The sequence below is a fragment of the Apis laboriosa genome, unplaced genomic scaffold (genome assembly GCF_014066325.1).
Source record: "Apis laboriosa isolate Shangri-la unplaced genomic scaffold, ASM1406632v1 scaffold280_cov157, whole genome shotgun sequence".
In the NCBI taxonomy this organism is placed as follows: Eukaryota; Metazoa; Arthropoda; class Insecta; order Hymenoptera; family Apidae; genus Apis; species Apis laboriosa.
The window spans coordinates 505,228-527,507 of NW_025222640.1; the positions used below are offsets into that span (position 1 = coordinate 505,228).

Sequence of the window (22,280 nt, forward strand, 5' to 3'; positions counted from 1 at the left end):
TCGGAAGAAATAATTTAACGGTGATATAACGACGGTTGAATAGCGTTATTTCGTGTACACCTTCGCTACGTTTATGCCATTAACAGCGCGGACGGGGGACGAAAATGGAGAGAATCGAGATCCGTGGGAAATTCATCTCGATTATCGAGAAGATCGGTGGGGGGGAGGGAGTCGTTTTCGAAGTATCGGCGTTCGTCGATAATTCGAGAGATAGATATATCTATCCTTTCGCGCGTTTCCTTCTCATTTTCAAGCCGAATTGTTTCCCTCGGTTTTAATGGTCGCTTTCTCTTTTTCCCCGCTAGAACTGGTTCGTTTAAATTGCGTCCGCGATCGGTGGGTCAAAGTGTTTCCAATCGCGTATTACGTACGAAATTAACGATCGTTCGTTAGAGCTAAATTTTGCCGGGAATGTGGTCCAAACTCGGTCGCAGATTATCCCACCGTGATCGTGTCGTGCGTTGGCGTGCACAGAGATTGAGGGAGAAGGGGTTTTTTCGAGCGTATGGAATAAGAATTGGCGCTAATAATCAACGGAATTAATCCAAAACGAGGAGCCGGACGGAGTTGGTACGGAGGTAAGGAGAATGGTATTATTTATTACGGTGCAATCATCGTCGTTTCACCGCTTTCCTCCCGAAGGATCGAACGATTCAACGTGTGCACGTTACACGCGAATCCTCCCCGACGACCGAGTGACGACTACGAAGAAGACCCCCGGGGGTGATACTTGGCTTAATCGCCAGCTCGCGGTCCTTTATTGCCAACGGTTACTTTGGTTAAGTACCAGGGTCATTGAGAAAATTGTGGGTCTGTTTGCACTGTCAGCCGGTGGACTGGTTTCATTCGGTTAAGTCGGACGGACAGCCTATACTTGAACCGTGCACCGGACGAAATCGCTCTATCAGTCCCGGGCCGAGGCTCGAGGAACGTGGAATGTGGATTCAACCGCGTCCCGGAAAGAATCTTTTCGAGAATTACGCTTCGATTAATCCTGCGTTCCTAACCATTTCACGTTAATCCGGACACATGGATCCGAGCCTCGCGATTTATCATTTCGCGAGAGCGAACTCGATTTCTCGAAAAACTTTTCTTTTCTTTTCTCTTCTCTTCCTTTTTTCTTTCGCTCCTCCATACATCTTCGCTTGGGCCTCGCACCGATTAGAAACGCACGCCTCCCTCCCCCCGATCGTCTCGATTTTCCCGGCCGGGAGAGGAAACCCGTTCACCGTGACCGAGCGTACGACGGAGGGATAGGTTCTCTCGTTTCACGGGGGATAAAAAGTGCCGTCGTAGGTTGGTACGCGTGCGGGTTGGTGGGACCCTCACCTCGGACAACAGGTTATATAAGGTCGGGGTCCAAAGTAACCATTATCGAGCACGATATCTTCGTACCTGGTCGTTAGAGAGAGCAGCCCCCGACCACGAAGAGGAACACGAAGAGCGTACTCGAGGAGAAGACTCGTTACGTTACGGAGAGTGGGAAGAGGCAGGCCGTAAAGTGGCCTTTGTCATTGGAGACTTCCTTGAACCACGGTTACGGATCTCCCCTCCCCCTCCCCCGGTGTCGAATGTTTTTCAACGGCGGAAGAAGGGAGCTGCGTTTCTCTCGTGGACCAGTTTTCGCTTCTCAGTTTCGCCTCGATAATTATTGCTATGACCGGCCGTATAACCCCGCCCTATATCGGCCGCCGATCGTCTCGAGAGAAACGTTTTTTTATCGTTGCGCTGCGAGGATTACGAGGCTCCCTTTTTCTTAAACGATCCGTCAGTGGATACGGACAGTCGACGGCCTAACCGTAACTCCCTTAAGAAAGTGGCGAATCCCTAAAACGACGATTCGGTTAACGACGTTAAATTACAGTACGCAGGAACTAACGCGGAGAACGAATCGTGAAAACTCTTCGTGGAAAGAATATTCCCTTTTCGGGAATCCACGATGCGGAATTTGTCGCGAGCATTCATCCCGACGAGGCGCCAGTCTGCGAAGTAAAGTTGGGCGAACGAGAGGTGGGGAGATCCTCTTCGGCGATCAAGACTCCTCGATCGAGATGATCGACCGACAATGGCGGGCGAGGAGGGAAAATATTAAGCTTTGCGCGTACATCGAAGGGGCGTTGCTTCGTGACTGTCTTCGCTAATTGTTGGACGATGTTTCATTGTTCGTCTCGTTACGATTGACTCGAGAGATGTCGAATATTTTAAATCTCGTTGCGATACAGGTAGATTGAAGGATATACAAGGATTGGATTTCGAATCTTTTTTTCTTTCCTCACACCTTACTCGTTTCTTTCGTTTTTATCGATCAATCGTAAAAAAGAAAAAAAAAAAAAAGAAAGAAAGAAAGAAAAAGAAGGGAGAAATTTGAGCGAATGCGAGTATGCGAGGCCACGAATTAATTCAGCAAACAATCATCGCGGTCGGCAAGGCCGTAAAAGGAATGACAGAAGAGCAGCTGAGAGAAGAAGGAGAAGGAAGGACGAGTGGAAGGAGAGGGAACTCGGCTGATCATAGTCTATGATTATGTTCTTGACTTTCGCGGTCAAGCTCCTTCATCCATGCTTCCACGGTTCCCTCTATGGTGTTCCTTCCATGCGGCTCCGCTATTTATAGAGGCTTATTACTTTATTGCAACCCGACTCTGAATGCATTCCGCCCACGCAGCAGTTTAGCAAAAACTTTTTCGTTGGAAAGCCGCATGGATCTGTTACGACGTACCTTCGACGGTTATTTCGATGAAATCGTCTCCCCGTTACTCTTTAAGGATATTTATCGTTCGCCATTGGACAGGTGCAATTAACCAAGCGGCGGCTATTCCTTCTAAATACACGTTCGAAATACACGTTCTCTATCGGGTAAGAGGAGAACGTAACGAAATAAATATGAGTGAAATTTTAAATCGTTCCCATCTCGGGTGAAAAGAAAGTATTACCAAGTATTCAAATTTTCTGGTAATCGGTGTATTCTTACTGAGAGGGAAGGAAAATATTATTACACCTTCGTTGGATAATAAAAATCTCTCACGTAGAAGACTCTCGATTCGCAAATTTGATTTTTAACTTTCCTTCGAAGATAAAATAGGACGAGCGGAAAATTTGGGCGGTGGTTTGATGCATTGATCGCGACACGTCGATCATCGATCTATTAGCAACGTATTCAGGGACGTATTCAGAGTCGGCCACCCTGCAGCCGACTTTCGCCACACACCTTGCCGGCATCTCGCCGTGGGCAAGAAGGCGGCCGGCGTCTCGGCTCATTAAAGCTAATAATGTGGATTTACTAATCTTTCTACTCCGCCAGGCGGATATGTCCCCCTACCATTTCACCCTTGTGTTCCTTCCATTCGATCCGAGCTCGATAATTCGCGAAACTGACGCGACCCTCCGAATTTCCAATAAATCACCGTGCAACCTTGATTTCTTAATTGGCGCTTCCGTTACACAGGTGGCGTCGATACAACCTGCGCTCCGGTCTAACTAACCAATCTATGAGATCCATTTCGGATTCTTCGTTACGAAAAGAAAACGAACGTATTCGCAAAAACGCGACACGAATGGACACCGATGTGCATCCATTCGTTCCCTTGCTCATTTATCATCGCGAGTTTGTGTCGTGAGAAAACGTGAGAAAATTGTTGTACCTCCCGATCGGTACAAATTGGCCCAGTTTCGCTCCACTTATTTCCACGAGGAAAAAATTGTAACAGAGCCGAGTGGCGCATGAGTGGCGATAATGTTAGGGTTCCCAGTCGAGCATAATTAACTAGGTTCGAGCGTCGGTTAAGAGAGTTGTAAGGAAGTTGTGTTACGAGTAATTTTCTTTCTTTGGGGGGGGAAAAATTAATAATCGTCGATGGCGTTTATTTTATATTCGATTCAGAAGAAACGAAGTCGATCGTCGAAGAAAACCATTCGAACGGACGAGTCGTCGTTATTTGCTATGATTATGTTATCAAGAGAATCACATTTAAATTCGAGACGACGACGACAACCTGTTATCGAACACTCGTAAATTTCGGCCTCCTCGATAATCACGCGAAATGTCTTATATAAGGTAAAGACAACTGGATATTCATGGGTATCACAGGTGCTCCGCTGGTCGAAAGGTCGATCATCGACCTGTACTATATTCCAGGGAGGGCTTAACCCGGTTATACCGCTGGTTAATTTTTTATTTGCCGCAAGCATGTTACATTTCATCACTTTGGGTTGAACGATCCGGTAACTCACTTTTCCAACTCGTTTCTCTGAAAACTTAGTCAGCTTTCGTTACATCGTCCTTTGTAAAGACGATGCCTATCGTTGCATTGGAAAATAACAATCGAAGAAAGAAAATAAAAACTAGACTAGATATTCGATATATATTTGCAGACTGTACATTTATAATATTTCTATACTTTTAATGGTATATCGAAACTCTTGACAATCGAATTTGTCTTCACGCATCAAAGATACGACTTGTTGCTATCGAGCGTTCGATTTTTCTCGAAGGATAGACACACGTAGGAAGAAATTTTACGGATCCAAGGGGTGACTTTAATCATCCTTAATCGGGCGTGACTGTAAAATTCCTCTCGCCGACATTTGAAACAACGTATCGATAGAATTTCAAGTTCTTCTCTGATCTTCTGACCTGTCAACCGGTACCCACCCCCAATCGCTTTTTCGACCTGCTCCCGAGGGGACCTTCCCCTCCGATCGTATAAATTCATTAAAACAACCCTTCGTGTCGCGCACCACCACGATGTCAATCGAATTCCAAACATACCCGGCCCTGTAGGGCGTTGTAGACTTTTTCCTCACCGACTCATCGAATCACTCGAGTTCACGCAGGGGTTGAACGCCTCGAGCCGCGATATTTGCATTCGGCTGTCTCATCTTTCAATCGTCTTAGCCGGCAAGGGAGAGATACATTGCAACACAGGTTTTGTACACGGAGAAATTATAATTACAAAATAACGTGTAACTCGTTTTATAGAGGTGGTTCACATAAATCGGTTGTTTTCTCAAAAAGTTTCGAAATGATTTTGCACTTTAACGTTTTATAAGCTGGAAATACCACACTCGTATACTTTCAGCCACATTCTCGAACGTAACATTTAATTAAAAACATTCTCGAGGGTAGATCGTAACGCATGACGAAGCTTATATATCCACGACGCGTATTTCATGCAACGAATATATCTTTATAACTTTTAATAATTCACGATATTTATCGTTCATCCATATCCTTTACTGGAAGTCTCCCTCCCAGAGGAAGATTCGAACGAGAAAATGCTATCATATATACCGATTATAATTAAAAATAATCTTTTCTTTCTTTGTTTCCAATTTAAATAATTAAGCAAATTTAAAAATTTACTTTATTTCGATACCGGCCAAATAATTCCGCTTCGAATTAATAAACCGGCGCCACGAAACGCGAAAATAATCGTGGAAGAGGTCGTTTCTACGCATAGACGAAACTGGTCCCGAAAGAAGAGGAAAGGGTTCGCGGTAATTACGTAAGAGAGAATCAATTAAGCACGTGAATACCTGAAGAGCTATATCCATCCACCTACCTACCGAGGGGTTATTAATGAACTCGTCAGATATCCGTTAAACGTTTCCCAGCTCGAACTCGCGGCCCACTCTCTCTCTCTTCCTCTCTCTCATCACTCGGCATCGAGTGATTAGTCGCCCTGAGCGGTGCTGTTATTTCGAGGGTAACGGGGACGAATTGGTAATTAATATCGGGGGCCCTCGGTGGCGCGCCGAGGGTGGGTCCGCGGGGCTTCGGCGAATAAACCGTCAGGGTGGATCCTCCGTCCGGACTCGCCCCCCTCCGGAGAGATGTTAATAGACGTTCTCCAGGGTGCTCCTTTTATTTTCCCGCCTTAAACGCTCCCCCTTTATTGGATTTCCTTTGTTCCCGTTTTTACTTTATATTTTGCCATTTTACCGATAGAGATTATTTATTTATTTATTTATTTATTTATGCTTGAAGATGGAAACGATATATAAAACGATAATCGATAAAATAACACGCGATAGGAACGATTATTTTATATATATATATATATATTATGTACGAAAATTAAAGTATGATAAAATATCGGGCGATTTATAAAAAGGAAATATCTTTTCCCTGTTCTCGAAGAAGCGCGAAGATAGCTCTTACGCGGGAATAATTTATAAAAGTGTCAAAGTGTCGCGATTTAAACGTCACGAGTCGTAATTGAATTCGGCCGATCGGAAGGATATGATCCGAAGCGACGAATAAAAATTTTCACACCCGTTCACGCCTGTTGATCGCGTTATTATTTTATTACTTGGACGATTCGACGAGACTGGGACTGCGCACGGTTATGGACTGGCGTAAAAATATAACGACCATCTGCTTAGTTCTTTACAAGCTTGGCAAACGAGCAACTCGTCGCGCAACAGCTCGCCTCTCGACGTGTCTACGCGTTTCGCATTTTTCACGAATTTCTCCTTATCTCCCCGTGTAGTTCTTAAACCTAACGAGCTTCACGGACGTTGAGCGGAGCACCGAGACGGACATGATAATTAATTTGACGATCGTGTGTACGCCACGCATCGCGGCATCGTACCGCAGATAATTCGTATTAGATAATCGCGAAATAATCGCGCGCTTATGCGTCGTGGCTCGGCTCGCCTCGGCTCGCCTCGTTCGGTGTAATTAACTTTCCACGGTTCTCGTGTAGTAAGCCTCCTCCTCCCCCTCCCCCCCCCTCCTCTCACGTGATTAATCGAGACGTGTCTATGAATTTATGGATTTCATTTAATATCTCAATGCACGGTAGGCAAACGCTTATAATTGAAACGCGGCTTTTGTCGATCGTGAGAGGCGACGCCTGGAATGACTCGGGAGAACGCAATCCTACTTAAGAGTTTGATAAAGTAATTAACTATATAAAGTACCTTTTAATCAGATAATACGTTCTACCGATTAACGTGCAACAAAGGCCGCGAGCTGTGCAACGACAGAATTGCGAAGAATTCAACGTGACCAAAGATAATAATTAATTTTTGATATTGATATTTACATCGCGTTTTCGTTATTTCGTATGACCGATGGTAAGCGACATCGGTGAAGAGACTAGCGCGGCCGAAAGAATTTCGTTCGATTGTCGTCGAACAGACGGGGACAGGTGGTGCTTTAAACGAGGGCATTGAAATACATGATCCGATACAGTAGTTTATTATCCTCGTTTTTTCATCGTTATCTTTTCTCGATATATTTTTTTTTTTTTTCTTTCTTTTTTCACGGCGATCGTGAAAATAATAGGCAACAACCGGTCGCCAGGGCGAGAACAATAGTTTTCAAAGAATTCTTCGTAGTCTTAATATGTACGTCGTGTGACAAATATTCGTTATTTGTCGTGTATAAAGTAACGTTAAGAGTGGAGATGTGTGGTATATAATAATTGAACTGCGAAAATGAATTGAATTGCGCGTTAAACTATATACAACTATATACAGTATAGATGAAATAGATAAAATATTTTTTCGATTATTCCATTATCTGTCGAATCGAATATCATTGATTGTGATCAACCATTTGTTTAAGCATATTTCTGCACGGATATTTAATAAACTGAATTCAATCAAGAGTTACACACGCGCACGCACACACACATACGTGTCTTCTATTCTATCTTCCTCGTGTTATCCCTTCCTTCTTCTAACGACCAGTCAGTCATTCCAGGATAAATTATAGTCGTACGGAAGGAGCATCATCCGGTTTTTCGACACCGCTATCGCGGGTGGCCCTGTCGTATCTTCTTACGTGTATACGTTATAAAACCATAAAGCACACGTTTGTACGTGCCTACATGTTTCCTATTAAGTAATTCACCAGAACACCGTTAATGTTTATTTTCTTACTCTTCGATAATCTTCCTGTTTTAATTTCTTTTCATATACAGTTTCATAATAATTGTTCGTAGTTTCACAATTTTTCTTTTGTCTCAATTTAAAGAATATGGGGAAAAAGCGTAGGAGATCGATGATACATGTCTCAGAAATATTGTTTCGATTATTGGAGAATTGAAATCCACGTTGGATCCAGAAGAGAAAAATCAAAAAAGATTGTACGAGTTATCGTGTGTAAAGTTATCAATTCTAGAATTAGAAAATGATCCACGCGATGCGGGTAATTTCATTATTACACGATTCGTGGCGTAACAAATTTCCATCCAGTTACGGATTAACGATCGGATATTTCTGATCGTTGGTTTTTTTTTTCTTTTTTTTTCTCTTCCTTTTTCTATTTTACAAACCTGCTCGATCGCAACTTTCCTTTCGATCAAGTATTCCGTCGCCGAGGTGAATACCTCATCCAATCTTGTCATGATTTCCGACAACGCGTCATGGTTTTATCACGAAGAAAACGAAGAGAAATCGATCGCGCTCGTTGACATCCCCTGAAGGGGAACTTCCGATCTTATTATTTTTTTACCAATCGCGATCAATGCCTATGTTAACACGTTTGCTCATTGATTTTTACTTGAATATTCAAAATGAAAGAAAATAATGTAATCCTATTTAAATTTTCTTATCGAGAAGGAATCGATGTATCATCATCATCCCTTTAAACTATTTCCTCTCGAAAAACATAAGAAAATTCTAATTTCCCAACGTAGCCATCCTCTTCTTTAATAGAAATATATCCATCCAGTACACATGTTCCTTTCTATTATTAGTTTAGATTTTATTGTTGTCGGACAGAGGAACGGTCGCGTGCAACGAAGATAGCATCGATTACTGTATCTTCCCCGTATAACAATTTCCTCAATCTCGTTAACAATACCGCACGCAACACGTGTACCCATCACGTAATGAAACCGGTGGATCCTCTCGGCCACCCTACATTTTTGACTCGGCCTCCGCGACTCTGCCTCTCTACTCGTCTCTCGACGGAGTCGCCAGACCGGTTGCTCTCTTCCTCCAATAAATATTCCCGATCTTCCGCGTAATGGTGTCGTTCGTTATCGATGATTGACTTCTTTATTATATATCGTCAAATAATAATATAGATGTCTGTGTAGCGTGCGTAAATTGATTAGCGTGACGCCGGTCGACGAGTATCGAAGAAAGCATAAATAATACGCTACAGAGAGAGAGAGAGAGAGAGAGAGAGAGATCTATGCATAGAATTCGTATAATGATACATCGAACGCACGTCGAATGCATTTCGTTCGATGCATTTCTGAATAGTTAGCCCGATCTAACCGAGGAATCGATTAAGAGAGGAAACTCGAAAAGAGCTTGACTCCGTCGGAATGTATAGACGATTTCACCAGCGAATATCTCGTCGAACGTATACGGGTATAGATATAGACGTCAAGAGGGGAAATGGAGGCGAGAATGGACAGAGAATCTCGTTAATAATTTACCGAATCCGTGAACGGTGTGCCACGTGTCTCCTCCTCGATTTCGAGGGAATATCCCTCGAGAAGAATCCGAGACACGAGGCGGCCCACCCACGCACGTTACCATGCTCGTAACGTCCCCTGCCCTCCTTTCTCCCTCTTTTCAACGGGGATCATATAATACACCTACACCCGTCACCAAGCGAACGCGTGTAACGCTCCAACCAGACGAGAGAAGAGGCGTTCATCGTGTCGTTTTCATCGACGACAGGTCCACTTCCGGCCCGCATTCGCCGGTTAGACGCTTCCTCGTGGCTCTGATTTATCCGTTTCATCTGATCCAACCGCTTCTCGTGTCGTTTCTACTCAAGAATATTCGAGTTCACTGATTTTTCTATCGAAATAAATTTATTTAAAGTATTCCATTATGATATGGAAGATATAATAGTTGCGTTTAAATTCCAAATCGAGAGACAACAAGGGATATTCTCTCCCCGTCTCTATTAATTATTTGTTAATTAAGGGATTCGAGCTCAAGGGATTCGTTAAATCCCAATTCGAACGAAACTAAATTCTGTTGAGAGTTAAAAAAGGCAGGAATTAGGGTTGAAAGATGCGGACTGTACCCGTCCATCTGTCCGGAAGGGTTACTCTTTCAACGAATACGAGAAAGAGAATTAATCAATTTCCCCGAGGTTTGGCCCGTTCGTGTACGCGTGACCCTGAAGAGATTGATGTACCCTGTTAATCGTATGCTCGTAAAGACGGATGACGATCAACTTCCTTCCGGGGGCCACCTACGCTTCTCGATTCGTCGACTCTTAACGGCGTTGAAACGTCGTTAAACCGTGAAACGGGCGGCTGAAATTTCTCGGAAGCTAATTATCATAAACCCTCCTCCTCCGTTTCGGCCAACTCAATCGACCCCGTATACGATGCCCCGTAAACGAATCTTGATACCTTTCGCTCCTATCATTGGCCAATTACGAATATCATTGCGTGTATCATTGTCTCGAATTGAAGAGACAATGAAACCGTCTCAGGCTTATGAATGAGCCTGCTTGTCCTACAAATTCTGCTCGATCCCGTTCGCCTATATTATATCGTACATGATACTTATACAAAGCTTGAGGTAATCGCATGAGGGATCGATAAAACCTGTGGAACAATCGGCGAAAGAAAACGGTAGCTCGTTAAAGGAGGGAGGTTAATTGATTTAATGGGAGAAAATCCCAGAGATAATCGTCCATTATATTATATCCAATCGTGAGGTAATCCCTCTCCCTCCGTGTCACCGGCATTCCTCGCGTTTCTTCGTACCTCGAATCGACATGTGTGCGTTCTCCTCCCCCCCCGACTCCCTTTCACCAACGGATCCTCGACGGAGGAACGGATCAGAGCGGAACAACAGATTCGATTTCTAAACGAATCTCTATCCTCGTTCGCAAAATTCTCTTCTACTCCGATTGTTGATTCACATTCGCTGATTATTTATAATTATTTATAATTTCGCCAGCTTATTAATCGTGGAAAACACGAAGCGAAAGCGAGAGAGATGACGCACGAGCGTACGTGGTTTCGAGCACGATTATTAATTTAAAAGTTAAATGCTTCGGAACCCCCGGGCTGGAAACACGGCGTTATTAATTACGCGATATTACGCTCGTATCTTTCACGCTGTTACCTTCAAATTATCGTCAAAGAAAGCAGGGACCTGATTCATCAAAGTCGCCTCTATCGGTTCGAGTCGCCGGAGTCTCGAGGGCACCGATCCGCTTCCTTCTTCCTACGTTCCTTCCGTCTCTGTTCGGATCGTTTGTCAACATTAAGCGTACGTAGAATCGAATGCCGCGCGATATTAGTCATTAGTTTGATGTGAGCAATATACGTCGATCTTGGCTTTTTCCATTTTTTTTTTCTTTTTTTTTTTTATTCGTATCGTCGACGAGAAGAACAATTGTGGAAGAACGAAGATTCCACAATTGTTTTCGACAAAAGAAATCCTCTTCTCGAACTCTCGCTACATTCGTCTATATTATTTCATGGCTCAAGAGTTTTCCAATAAGACGAGAGGAAACGTGAAATATGTAATTACCATGTAACGTTAAGATCAGGTATACATCACAATTACCAAGGATGTAATTCATCCAAGAAAGAGTTGAAGGTATTAAATCAAAATTTCAACAACTTCCTTTATAGCTTATGCATATTAAATTTCTTGACTTCGATTTTTTGATAAAATTCGCGATACTTCCTGAAGCATAATATTGCCAGCGCAGCTTGTCTGATTAGAATACAGGAAATTGTAAAGTAAGCAAATGAAAAATGTTGTAGCGTGAGATTGTGGTGTATACGAGATGGATATAAGTAAGTCGATGTATAATGATCTTCGAATAAGCTTCTTGAGAGCCGTGCAGTGCTTACTGCAAAAAATAAAATCTTTTCATACATAACGACATAATCAAGAAAATGATTCGTCCACGTAAGATCGAGATTGCGATGAAATGGAAAAACTCAAGAAAAAGTCATATCCCCTAACTCCTTCGTTTCGAATATCAGATTCAACAACTGCAACGATCATCCCTTGTTCATCATCGTCCGCCAAATATCACAGAACAAAAAAAAAAAAATATTCTTCGACTTCTAAATTTCACTCTCTTCCAACCCTTTTCAATACGATCTTCAACAACGTCGGCCGTTACATCAAACGGCAACCGTTTCGAATGCCAGATAATCTCGATTCGTGTTCTTGATTCGTGGCAAGGAAGACAGGAAGAGAGAAGGGAATATGGCGTTGGCGGTGCTTATCGGCGCAGTGACCGTGTAAAAGTTTGCTCCGTGGCGCGTTACGCCCATAAGTCAGGTTATATTTGAAAGGCGATGCAGCGTTCTGGGTCCCGGCAAGTGGATCCCCCGCGGTGCCATACGCCGGCTTGTTAATCGGCCAATGGACGTTTCGCTTTGGTTCTGCCTCGCACGAATGTTCCTCGTCCTCCTCGCCGGATTCTCTAACAGGGAAACCCACCAACGTATCGTCTCGATGTCTTTTGCCGATTTCTTTCGCGATACCATTTGATTAACGCTTGACGTTCGCTTCATTTTAGTTGCACCTCTTCTCTTCCTCCTCGTTTACTTCAATCGAATCAACATCGAAAAAGAATCGATCGAAACAATACGAAATCGAGAAAATTTTCTGGAAAGTTTTCCGTTCCAAAGGTTGGACGTATAATTGCGTATAATGGATGGAGTCGTTTGTAACACGCGCGTAAGAAAATCACGACTTCTTAATTACCTTAGGTATGTGTGTTCGCGCGTGTATTTATCGTGTCATTATGTTTCCGTAACTGTACCGGCGACAGCGTAATTTCTTTGGACGATATATGGCGCCAAACGTCCATTTCAACCGTCTTGAATATTTCTTCGAGTGGACGTTGCGTATTTTACGGCTCGCGTAATATAATGCATCGTGTTAGGTTTGGATTTAAATTTAGATATAAGGCTAGGGTTTAAGTTCATGTTAGATAATAATGTGGAACAAGATGCGAAACTGAGCTATTCGGCTCGAATAAAATTGTTAAATCCGATTTCGTTTTCGTTTATGCGCGCATTTTCCACGTATAATCGTGGATCAAGGAGGGGAGGAGGGAAGAGGAAGGTGGAGAGTCGAGACGCGCGTGATGATATGGTAGCGGAGGATCGCGATCAGACAAGAATGATAATTACACGTGTCGTTAATACGTCGTTAGAAGTGATTTTATTTTAACGATCGAACGACGCGAGCAGAAAGAAGAACAAGAAGGGAGATATTCCCCTTATTGTCGGTTGGATTGGAATTTCTACAAGTTGGGTAATTAGCGTCCTCGACACACGTTGTCGTGTGCGTGTCGCCGCCGCAACGTCGTGCCATTATATTAAAAGAACGCTTTCAACTTGACTCGGAGGAGAAGACGTAGCTAACTATGCCAGCGAGGCGGGGATTTGTAACGACGATTTTTATTATTAAGAAAAACGGGAAGGGAGAAATCACGTTGTTGCGATTCAACAACGTGCAAGCTCGATAATATCACGTTGATAATAACACGTCTTTATTGCACGTCAAATTGAACCAAGTTGCGCCGATATGCAAATCGGCCGGGGGTAGTAATTCGATTGTAATTACAGGCCTAGGTGGAGTGTTGTTGCATGCACTCGTGAACCCTGGTGTCTACGGCGTGGTAAGAAAACCCTTTAAACCGATAAATGAAGGAATACGCCGAGTCGTGAAGAAAGGGACGAGTAACGGAATGAAAGTAAACGGAAGAAATAATAACAGAAAGAAAGAATGATATCGAGGGAATCTAGTTAAGAAATATATAATACACGTGAGGAGAGAGGGGGGGATCGGTGAAATTCGTTGGATCGACTCGATGAAATCGATCTACCGACTCAAAATCTCAAGTAACGCGATTTCACGATTTCACGAGCGATGAAAATGGAGAGGAAAAAGAACGAGCATTCGATCCATTACCGGTCACCCCGTTATCCCTCGTGGTCGGCCGTGCTCTCCGGAGCAGAATCGATAAATCTTCGCGTTATTTATCACGTTTCTCTAAGAGGGAAAGATTTCTCATCGCGTGCCGGCCACGAGTTTCTTAGCAAATCCGCGTCGAACGCGGCTCCAAGGGTAACACAATACCGCCATTTGTAGCACGTAGCGAGACGAAAACGATCGTTTCAACCGATTCGCGGTATCTGAAAATACACTTTACGATATCTGGAACGAACGGAAGCCATTCATAGGTTTCTTCGCAGCCGCCTCTAGGCCGCACGAGGACCGCTCTTTTATACACGCGCACGCACGCACACACGCGCGCGGATGGTGCGTGCGCGCCCTGCCTTTGTTATCGTGTTCAACCGCGGAGAAACGGGAGGCACCTTCGATTTAACCTTAATAAGATGGATGGATCCCACGAGGCTGCTCGATATGGAGCAACCTCTCGCTTCCACACACGTGGCCAGATCGATCGTGGCCAGCGCATCGACGTGCACGTGTTCGTAGAGCGCTCGATGATTCAGGAGTACGCGAGTTAATCCTGCGGAGGTCGATGTTTCTCAGATATATACATATATATGCAGTTTCTTAAATGTAGATTAATTAAATGTGTTGTATTTTTGGAAAGGATACGATAGAAAATTAAAAAAATATGTGATCGTAAATATTTCTGTTTCAATGAATAAATTTCATTTTTCACAAAAGAGAAAATAAATAATACTTTGTACGTTTACGCTGTTATGAAAAATCTACTGTTTGTATAACGAAATGGAATTACGTAATGGAATTTATGCAGATCTCGCACGGGCGAGATCTAATGTTGGATCGTTGATGAATGATTTTCGAACGGGTCGAGTCGAGCGTCCGTCAAAATTAGGAAGGAAAGGAAAGGAAAGGAAAGGAAAGGCTCGAATATGAAAATATAAAATCGAAAAGTTTGAGATTCATCGAGCCTCGGATTATACCGGCGATTTCTACTCGAGTTTGCCCGTTTCTTTCTTTCGTTCACCCCGTGTACACGTATCGGTTGTCTTGTCCAATCAGTTGAACAAGGGTATATAGTTAGAAAGGGAAGAGAGAGCGACGCGAACCAGCCTTGCAAATTAATGTCTCTTTATTTCGTAGCGAGCATTTCGTTAAAGGTTGATTTATCGCCATATACCTCGCGACTCGCCTTTTTATCGGCCGATCGCCCGCGGCTTCGATCGTTCCTTTAATTATGCAACGCCGTTACGGATCTTATTCGCGGCCCGAAGCTAATAATAATCTCCTTTTCCTTTTCTTTTCCGCGGGATCCTTTTTTTCTTTTTCTTCCTCTTCTTCTTCTTCCTCTTCTTCTTCTTCTTCTTCTTCTTCTTCTTCTCATCCTGCGGGGGAAAGTATTGATAAAACGTGCCGTGTTAAATGCACTGCTCGAAACAATCGGAGAATCTGATTTCTAAATCTGATAGATCGGGGAGAGGAATGAAATACGCCGTGTTAAACGGCGCGCTATTTCGTTCAGCCTCGTTTCACCCGAAATGAGCTCTCTCGTTCGAATGCAAGAAATGAGTTTATGGGCGTATACACAGGATTCGTAAATAGGTCGGTTACACAGGGGATATAGATGAATTTTTAACACTTTAAGATTTATTTGCCGAGATCGGTAAACTCAAGTTGAGTTCAACTATTAAAAATTCCTCGCGATAAATATTAATTTTTATCGTATCGTTTCCCGCGCATTGTTTCGCTTTGCGCGTTATTTACGAGCCGTTAAAAATTGCGTTAAAATACAAAGTACGCCAATTCCAATCTACTTCGTCCCCCCTGTAAATATTCCTTTCTCGTATTCCCGTAAAGCGTATTTTAAACGTCTCGTTAAAAATTGCGCGCATTACAGGCAGTTTCCGGTAATCGAAACAAGCTCGCGACCCTTTCTCCTCGTTAAGCTAGCGAGCAATCATTTCCCATTTGTCGCGAATATCGGCCATTTATCGCGAGCCATGTGTGACTAATACACCATAGTTTCTCTCCTCCCCGACTTTCAGCAAAGGCAACGATCTCTTTCCCACCTTGTGTCCCGTTAATGGAAATATCTTCCGCCACGTACCGGCAGAGCTAATTAACCATAACTTTCCTCAAACGTATGTAACACGGTGATTATTCGCAGTTTTATCGGGTCCAGAGGTGGCAATCAACGTATCCCAACTGCGTGCATTCGTTTCGCGTCCCGGAGAAATATTTAAAAAGGAATCTCTTGGGATGTACAGATCTCGTTGCTCGATCCATCATACCAAATTCAAATCGTGCGAAATAATTTACGAGGAATGAACAACGATCGTATAATTACGATACTTAATAGTCGCGTAATGGAAACGAGGAAGGATTTGGTATATATATCGGGTCGCAGAAGAGTTGCATAATTCCAAGTAATTCTCACTCGAGTCTCGCTCGAGAAACACGCTCGATTTAATCGAGATGATCGTCCGGCTAAAATTCTAATTCTACTTAACGACAAGCCGGCCTCGTCCCGTCCCGACTCGTTCTCGATCCCGCTTTCCTCGAGAGCCGTGTCTCCTGTCCCGTAGGGATCGTAAAACGGCCGGTCGAGGTAATTAATAACGAATTTATCCGAGTGATAAGGTGGTCCGCGGCACGCCGCCTCATAAGCGTATCTCGTTTGATTTGACTGACCGGCAATAAAGCACCATTAACACCGTCCGGCATTTTTCACCGGAGTGCAAAGTGTTAAATTATAAAGTCACCGTGGAGAACCAGATCGGACGCGATATTTCTTGCTCGTCCCTTGCTGCAGATCTCCCGCTCGTTACACTAGGCCTCCACTCTTCCATAAAGTGGCTTCGTGTCGATATCCCCGACAGAGTCCCCGTCTGGATTTTGTCGTACGATCGAATTAATATTATCAGCGGAATTATACAAGACGTCGGTTACAAGTTTACCGGTGTTAATAAATTTTGTCACACGGCGAGCGAGAAGTTTGATTATTAAAACATTCCGTTTTTTTCCTCTCTTTTTCTTCTTTTCTATTATTGCGAAAGAGTAGCGCGTGTAATGTAATCCGCAACTTGTTGTAAATTTCTCGTTTCCCTCGTATTGTTGTTATTATTATTATTATTAATCCTTAAGAAATCGAAAGTTAAACTGTACATTTCCTCTCGAATCAATCTTATACTCGTTCAACATATTTTCTTCGTCACGTTTGAAACTTATGTAAAGATATTTCAAATTAGAATTTATAATAGAATCTGTTCGTCAAATTTCACGTAACTCAAACGTAACGTTTATTTCCTTTATTTTCGAATATTATTTTCGAATATTATTTTCGAATATTCGGTATTCACGATATTTTTCTTTTTTTTTTTTCTCTCTCCTCTTATTTCCCAATTTCTTCGAAAAGCAACACAGTTGACATCCGCCGGTGTCGGAATATTGGGCTTGGCGCGTGGGTGCGGAAAGAACGTGTACACAGCCGTGATCGTGTCCCCAACCTGCGATAGCCGCACCGACCGGTGCAATAACAGTGATTAAGCTTTATCGTGGCCGTTTCAACGGACTATTTATCTGTCGGCCGCGAAATTACGCGCTGTAAAGACATAATAGGAACGTGATCCAATATTGTCGTTTGTTCGTTCGGCAGAGAGAACCGGTCACGCAAAAAAAAAAAAAAAAAAAAAAAGAAGAAAAAGAAAGAAAGAAAAGAAAAGAAAAGAGAAAAAAAACTACCGGTTATTAATCGGGAATTTAACACTTTTATGTGTTCCATCGGCCGATACGACTTCATTCATAGAAAAGATCGCAACGAGAACGCGACGACGACAGGTCAGAGTAGCGTTATCTTTGAATCGATCGATTACTCGAAGTGAAACAGTAAGTGAAAAGTAACACGGAAGATAGATACGACCTATTCCATCTAATTTTCTTAAGCCCTTTCCGATTGGTAATTTTACAAATATGATAATTAACCACAATTCTTCCTCCCATTTCCAACTCTAAATAACTTAAAATTGTACAAAAAGTTGTTGATAACGTATCTACGTTTAATAACGTATAAACAAGCTAATAATCCGGCTAATGATCTTCTCGATAATCGTCTCTTAAGTTTATCGGGGGAGGGGGGAGAATTATTCTCGATTAGAAGAAAAAGAACAGGTCCACCACGAGGATCAAAGTTTCCAGAACAACTTTCGAACGAGAGAGAGCTCGACACATGGATCAAACACACGGGAAAGTGTGCGTGCGTCGATGGAAAAATGATCCGTGAGAAATTCGTGGCACTCCCATTACCAACCATTTTCCCCGCACTTGGCCGACTATTAAAATACAATAGGGTGGCGAGGCGAAGTTGGATTTTTTTCTAACGCAATGCGATCGAGGCGAGGACAGCTCGATAACTCTCAGCGGGGAGGGGCGCGAAAAGGGACAACGAAAGACTACGACGAAGCGAGCATCGATGGCCACCGCCGCGCCACTGTGAGAGAAAACCGATCTAATAGGGTGCGATTATTTACCGATGGTTTGCATAAGAATACGACAACTGAATAACCTATAGGAAATTGTTGTTGTCGCGTACGAAAGCAAATAAGAGAGAAATAGTTGGTTGCATATCGCCCGTTGATTTATGGGGCAGAGAGCAGCTTATTTCTCCGAGTTGGTTAACAATTGTTTCCTGACAATGAGCGTATATCAGATATGAGTGACACGAAGGAACGTTTTCTACCATTCATCAAGCTGGCACTCGGCCGGCGAGTAAAGTAATTACACGTTTTCCTGTGTCGTTTCAAAGGGTCATCCATCTGGTGCGAAACCGGGGAAACAATTCCGCCAACGGCGGCTCCCTACGCGACAAAATAAATCTCTAATTAGCCGGTTTAATAGGAAGGAAGTTTCGATCGGATCCCGGGGGTCTGCCCGGTTGAAAAGGCTCTCGTTGAATATTCAAGGAATAGAAATTGATGGAGCGGGGATGGGCTCGGGTTGGAATGGTAATTTTTACGTGAAATCATACGTCTTGTCGCGCTAATTAAACGTACATCTTAATCAATCGATTAAGTCTTACACACTTGCGCGTTTATATACACAACGTGGGATTCACCTCTCTCTTTTTTCTCCGCTCTTTCGTCGTACCACAGATGAATTATTGATATCTCAATTAAAATCGGTCATCTTTTATTTTATTCGTCGCAAGCGTGAATCGTGCGTTTCGTGAGAACGAAACGAATTATTTATGCATCGGCCAATGTCGAGCGTGGTTTAATTTTGCCAGGATCCGTGGGATAATTAGTTAACTTGGTTAGTTTATAAAAAGTATCCAGCTGCCGATAATCCGAATAAAATTGTCGAGATCGTGACGGAACAGCGGAGAACCGTAACCACGATTACGTAACAACGATTTCTTTTTCCGAGGCCGAGAAACATATTATTCTTTCATACCGTTGAATCTTAGTCGATGAACTTTCGACTATTCGAATCGTGTTATATCCATCGGGCCTAATGAGAAATTTCATTATCGGCCCGATCCATTAGTCGTTCGCTCGTTCGTAATTTTCGTTCGAAAAAGATCGGTCGATTTTGTAAAAGGTTCACAAACGGTAAATGTCGAACCACGAGATGCGGAAAACGATCGTCGATTAATACCATTTGCTTTATCTCCACCGTTCAAACGAATATCTATCTTTTCAAACCCGTTGACCGATATATCTCTTCCCATCGATTCGAAGAAGAATGTTACGTAACGCGAGACCATTTTAACTTTCGCATGTTGTAGAAAATTTGTAAAAATTCGTCGCGTAAGGATCAATTAATCCGTAATACGCTATCCATGTAGTTGGAATTTTTTTACTTTTACGCGATGCGAATCGAACAACGATTCATCTGTCTATAGGTCTGCGTATGCACACGTACCGTCGATCGTTAAAAAAGATCGTTTCGCGTTACGATATTTTCGTTGGTCGAAGAATACAGAGGATACGAAGAGAACTCACCGGAGGAAGGTCGATCCGAGTATCTGGTGCAGTAGACCCAAGCAGGCCAAGGCAACTGCTTTCCAGGATCGGTTACAGGTGGTCCGGGCGTGTTGGAGGCAGGATTGGCGGTGGTAACGGACGTGGCGTTGGTCGTCGAGCTAGTTTCCGAGCTACTTTTCTCGGTGGTCTCGGTGGCCGACTCTAGAAAGTCCTTGGTCAGGTCGATGGGCCTCGAGCTGACCTTCTTCGGCCGGGATTTCTTCAAGGAAATGGGATCTGTGATCCTTCTGCCGAAGTCCGCTTTCAATATGTTGTCTATACTGAACTTCAAGCCGGCCTGGTGCTGCAGATTGTTGTTGTTGTTGTTGTTGTTGTGATTATTATGATGGTTACTGTTATTGATCCCATTATTCTGAACACCGTTCGCGCCACCGTGGATCGTTCTCCCGTTCTCCTCCCTCGGGCCGGGCGAGGCAGGGCTGCCAGGCTCCCTCTGAAGGATTTTGCTGACCGAGAGTCGGTGCTGGTGCACCGAGTTTGCGGGTACGTGTTGCACCTGGGACGTCTGATGAAGGTGGACGTGGCTGTTGGCGTGGTGCAAGTGTTGCTGGCCCGGATGCGGCATCAACGAGGCCGTTTCCCGTGGATCCCTGCACGCGGTTGGATGGAGGACAGGGGTGGTGGCCTGGAGACCGGCGACCGTCATGGCCGACGGTGGCGACAACGACAGCCTGGTGACCAACGGAACGCTGATCGGGGTCCTGTGCAACCTCTCCACGGTCGGGTAAACGATCTCGTGGCTCAGGCTGTGCTGGACTCGAGGCGGATAATCGGGGATCTCGGTCTCCCTCGACGAATAACGCGGTAACAAATGCGGCGGATGATTGGACTGATACCTGGGCACTATGACGTCTTGAACGGCCTCGGGCCGACCCGGGGAGGAGGCGGTGGCCGAGGAGGAAGCCGGTGACCTGACCGAGGACGCCGTGGGCGACGAAGGTGGTTGGCTGTAAGCCGGTGGACTAGGTGCCGAGACGTGATTAGCCGTCCTCTGATAGAACGCGTCGTTGCAGCTCGTTGAGCTAGAAGGCGATGGTGTGGCCGATGTCCTCGTGTTCTCCTCGTCTCGAAAGTCACCGCCACGGCTGCTCGCCGATTCCTGGTCATACCTGACCGAGCCGCAACCACGTATTCCAACGACGCTCGTGGGCGTCGGTTCGCTACCGACGCTCAACACCTCGCTGGTGTCGCTTTCGCAATCGCTGTCAGGGTTGTTGCCGTCGCTTCCTCGTATCTGATCGCGTTTCTCGGAGTCGTCGAGTTCCAACCGAGTCGCCAGGTGATTCTGCCTGCCGATCTCGTGGTGGAGATCGTTCGAATCTAAACCGGTCGACGCTTCCGGCGGCGTATTCGACATGTTTCCACGTGTTTCTTTAGTTTTTTTTCTTTTACTTTTGCTTTCCTCCCTCCTCTCTCGGAACCGAATTCCTTCCTTGCGCGCCTTGCGTCGAGTCGATCGGAAAGAAGAAGAAGAAGAAGAAGAAGAAGAAGAGGAGGAGGAAGAGGAAGAGGAAGAGGAAGAGGAAGAGGAAAAGGAAGAAGAGGAAGAAGAGGAAGAAGAGAAAGTTAAGCTTCGCTCGACTTTGATGATCCTCCCATGACGACGAGGTCGAGGACTTTTCTTTCTCGTCTCCGTTTTATCCTTCGTTCCGCTTGTCGGTCCGACAAGTTTCGGGACAAGTTTCAAGTACCTACCTAACGGATTCCGTCCGTTGCACGCTTCCAGGAGGGATCGTCATTTTCGCACGGGACACCTGTCCGTTCATAGGCCGTCCGTGGATCATTAACTCGTCGATCGGATCCTTCCCGGTACCTCCTCAATCGCATAGTATCGCGTATACGATTCTACCGCAAGACGCACTTTTCTCTTTCGCCGGAAACTTGGAGATATTTCACACGCGCCTCGGTTAATCTGTTACTGCCCAATCACTAAGCGTACTCTTCCCCCTGCGTAAGCGTATCTTGCCGACGGACACTGTTCAGCCCAGTTCATGACGGGTTGCCACGATGAGTTTCGTATTTATCTCCCATCTTCGTCGCGAAACTACCTGTTCGAGCGGGATACGCACTAAGAACCGGTCCACTCGTGCCGGCGCAAGTTCATTACTTGGACCGACAGCCCAACCGAGAACGAGCCGTGGTATCGTCCTCGCCGAGGTCCCTAGGCATCACTGACCTGTCGTACCGCCTTGAACTCCTCTCGATACGTCCATAATCCATCGCACTCTCACTTTCGCGCCCCTCCTTGAACCCGGATGGCCCCTCGAACCCAGGCCGAACGTGGAAAGAGTGGAGATCGAACGGAACGACAACGCGCACCAAACGCCGCACCGTTGGAACGAGGAGGAAA

The 22,280-nt window shown here is 44.5% G+C and overlaps 1 protein-coding gene across 1 annotated transcript in view; it reads right to left on the reverse strand.

Moving 5' to 3' along the window:
* Positions 1-21,287, reverse strand: part of LOC122714108 (homeobox protein invected-like) — a 62,411-nt gene extending 41,124 nt beyond the window's left edge. Inside the window, exon 1 of the mRNA XM_043935145.1 lies at positions 19,889-21,287. Coding sequence (XP_043791080.1) covers positions 19,889-21,287 — 1,399 coding nt within the window. The remainder of the gene's footprint in view (positions 1-19,888) is intronic.
* Positions 21,288-22,280: the final 993 nt, after the last annotated feature.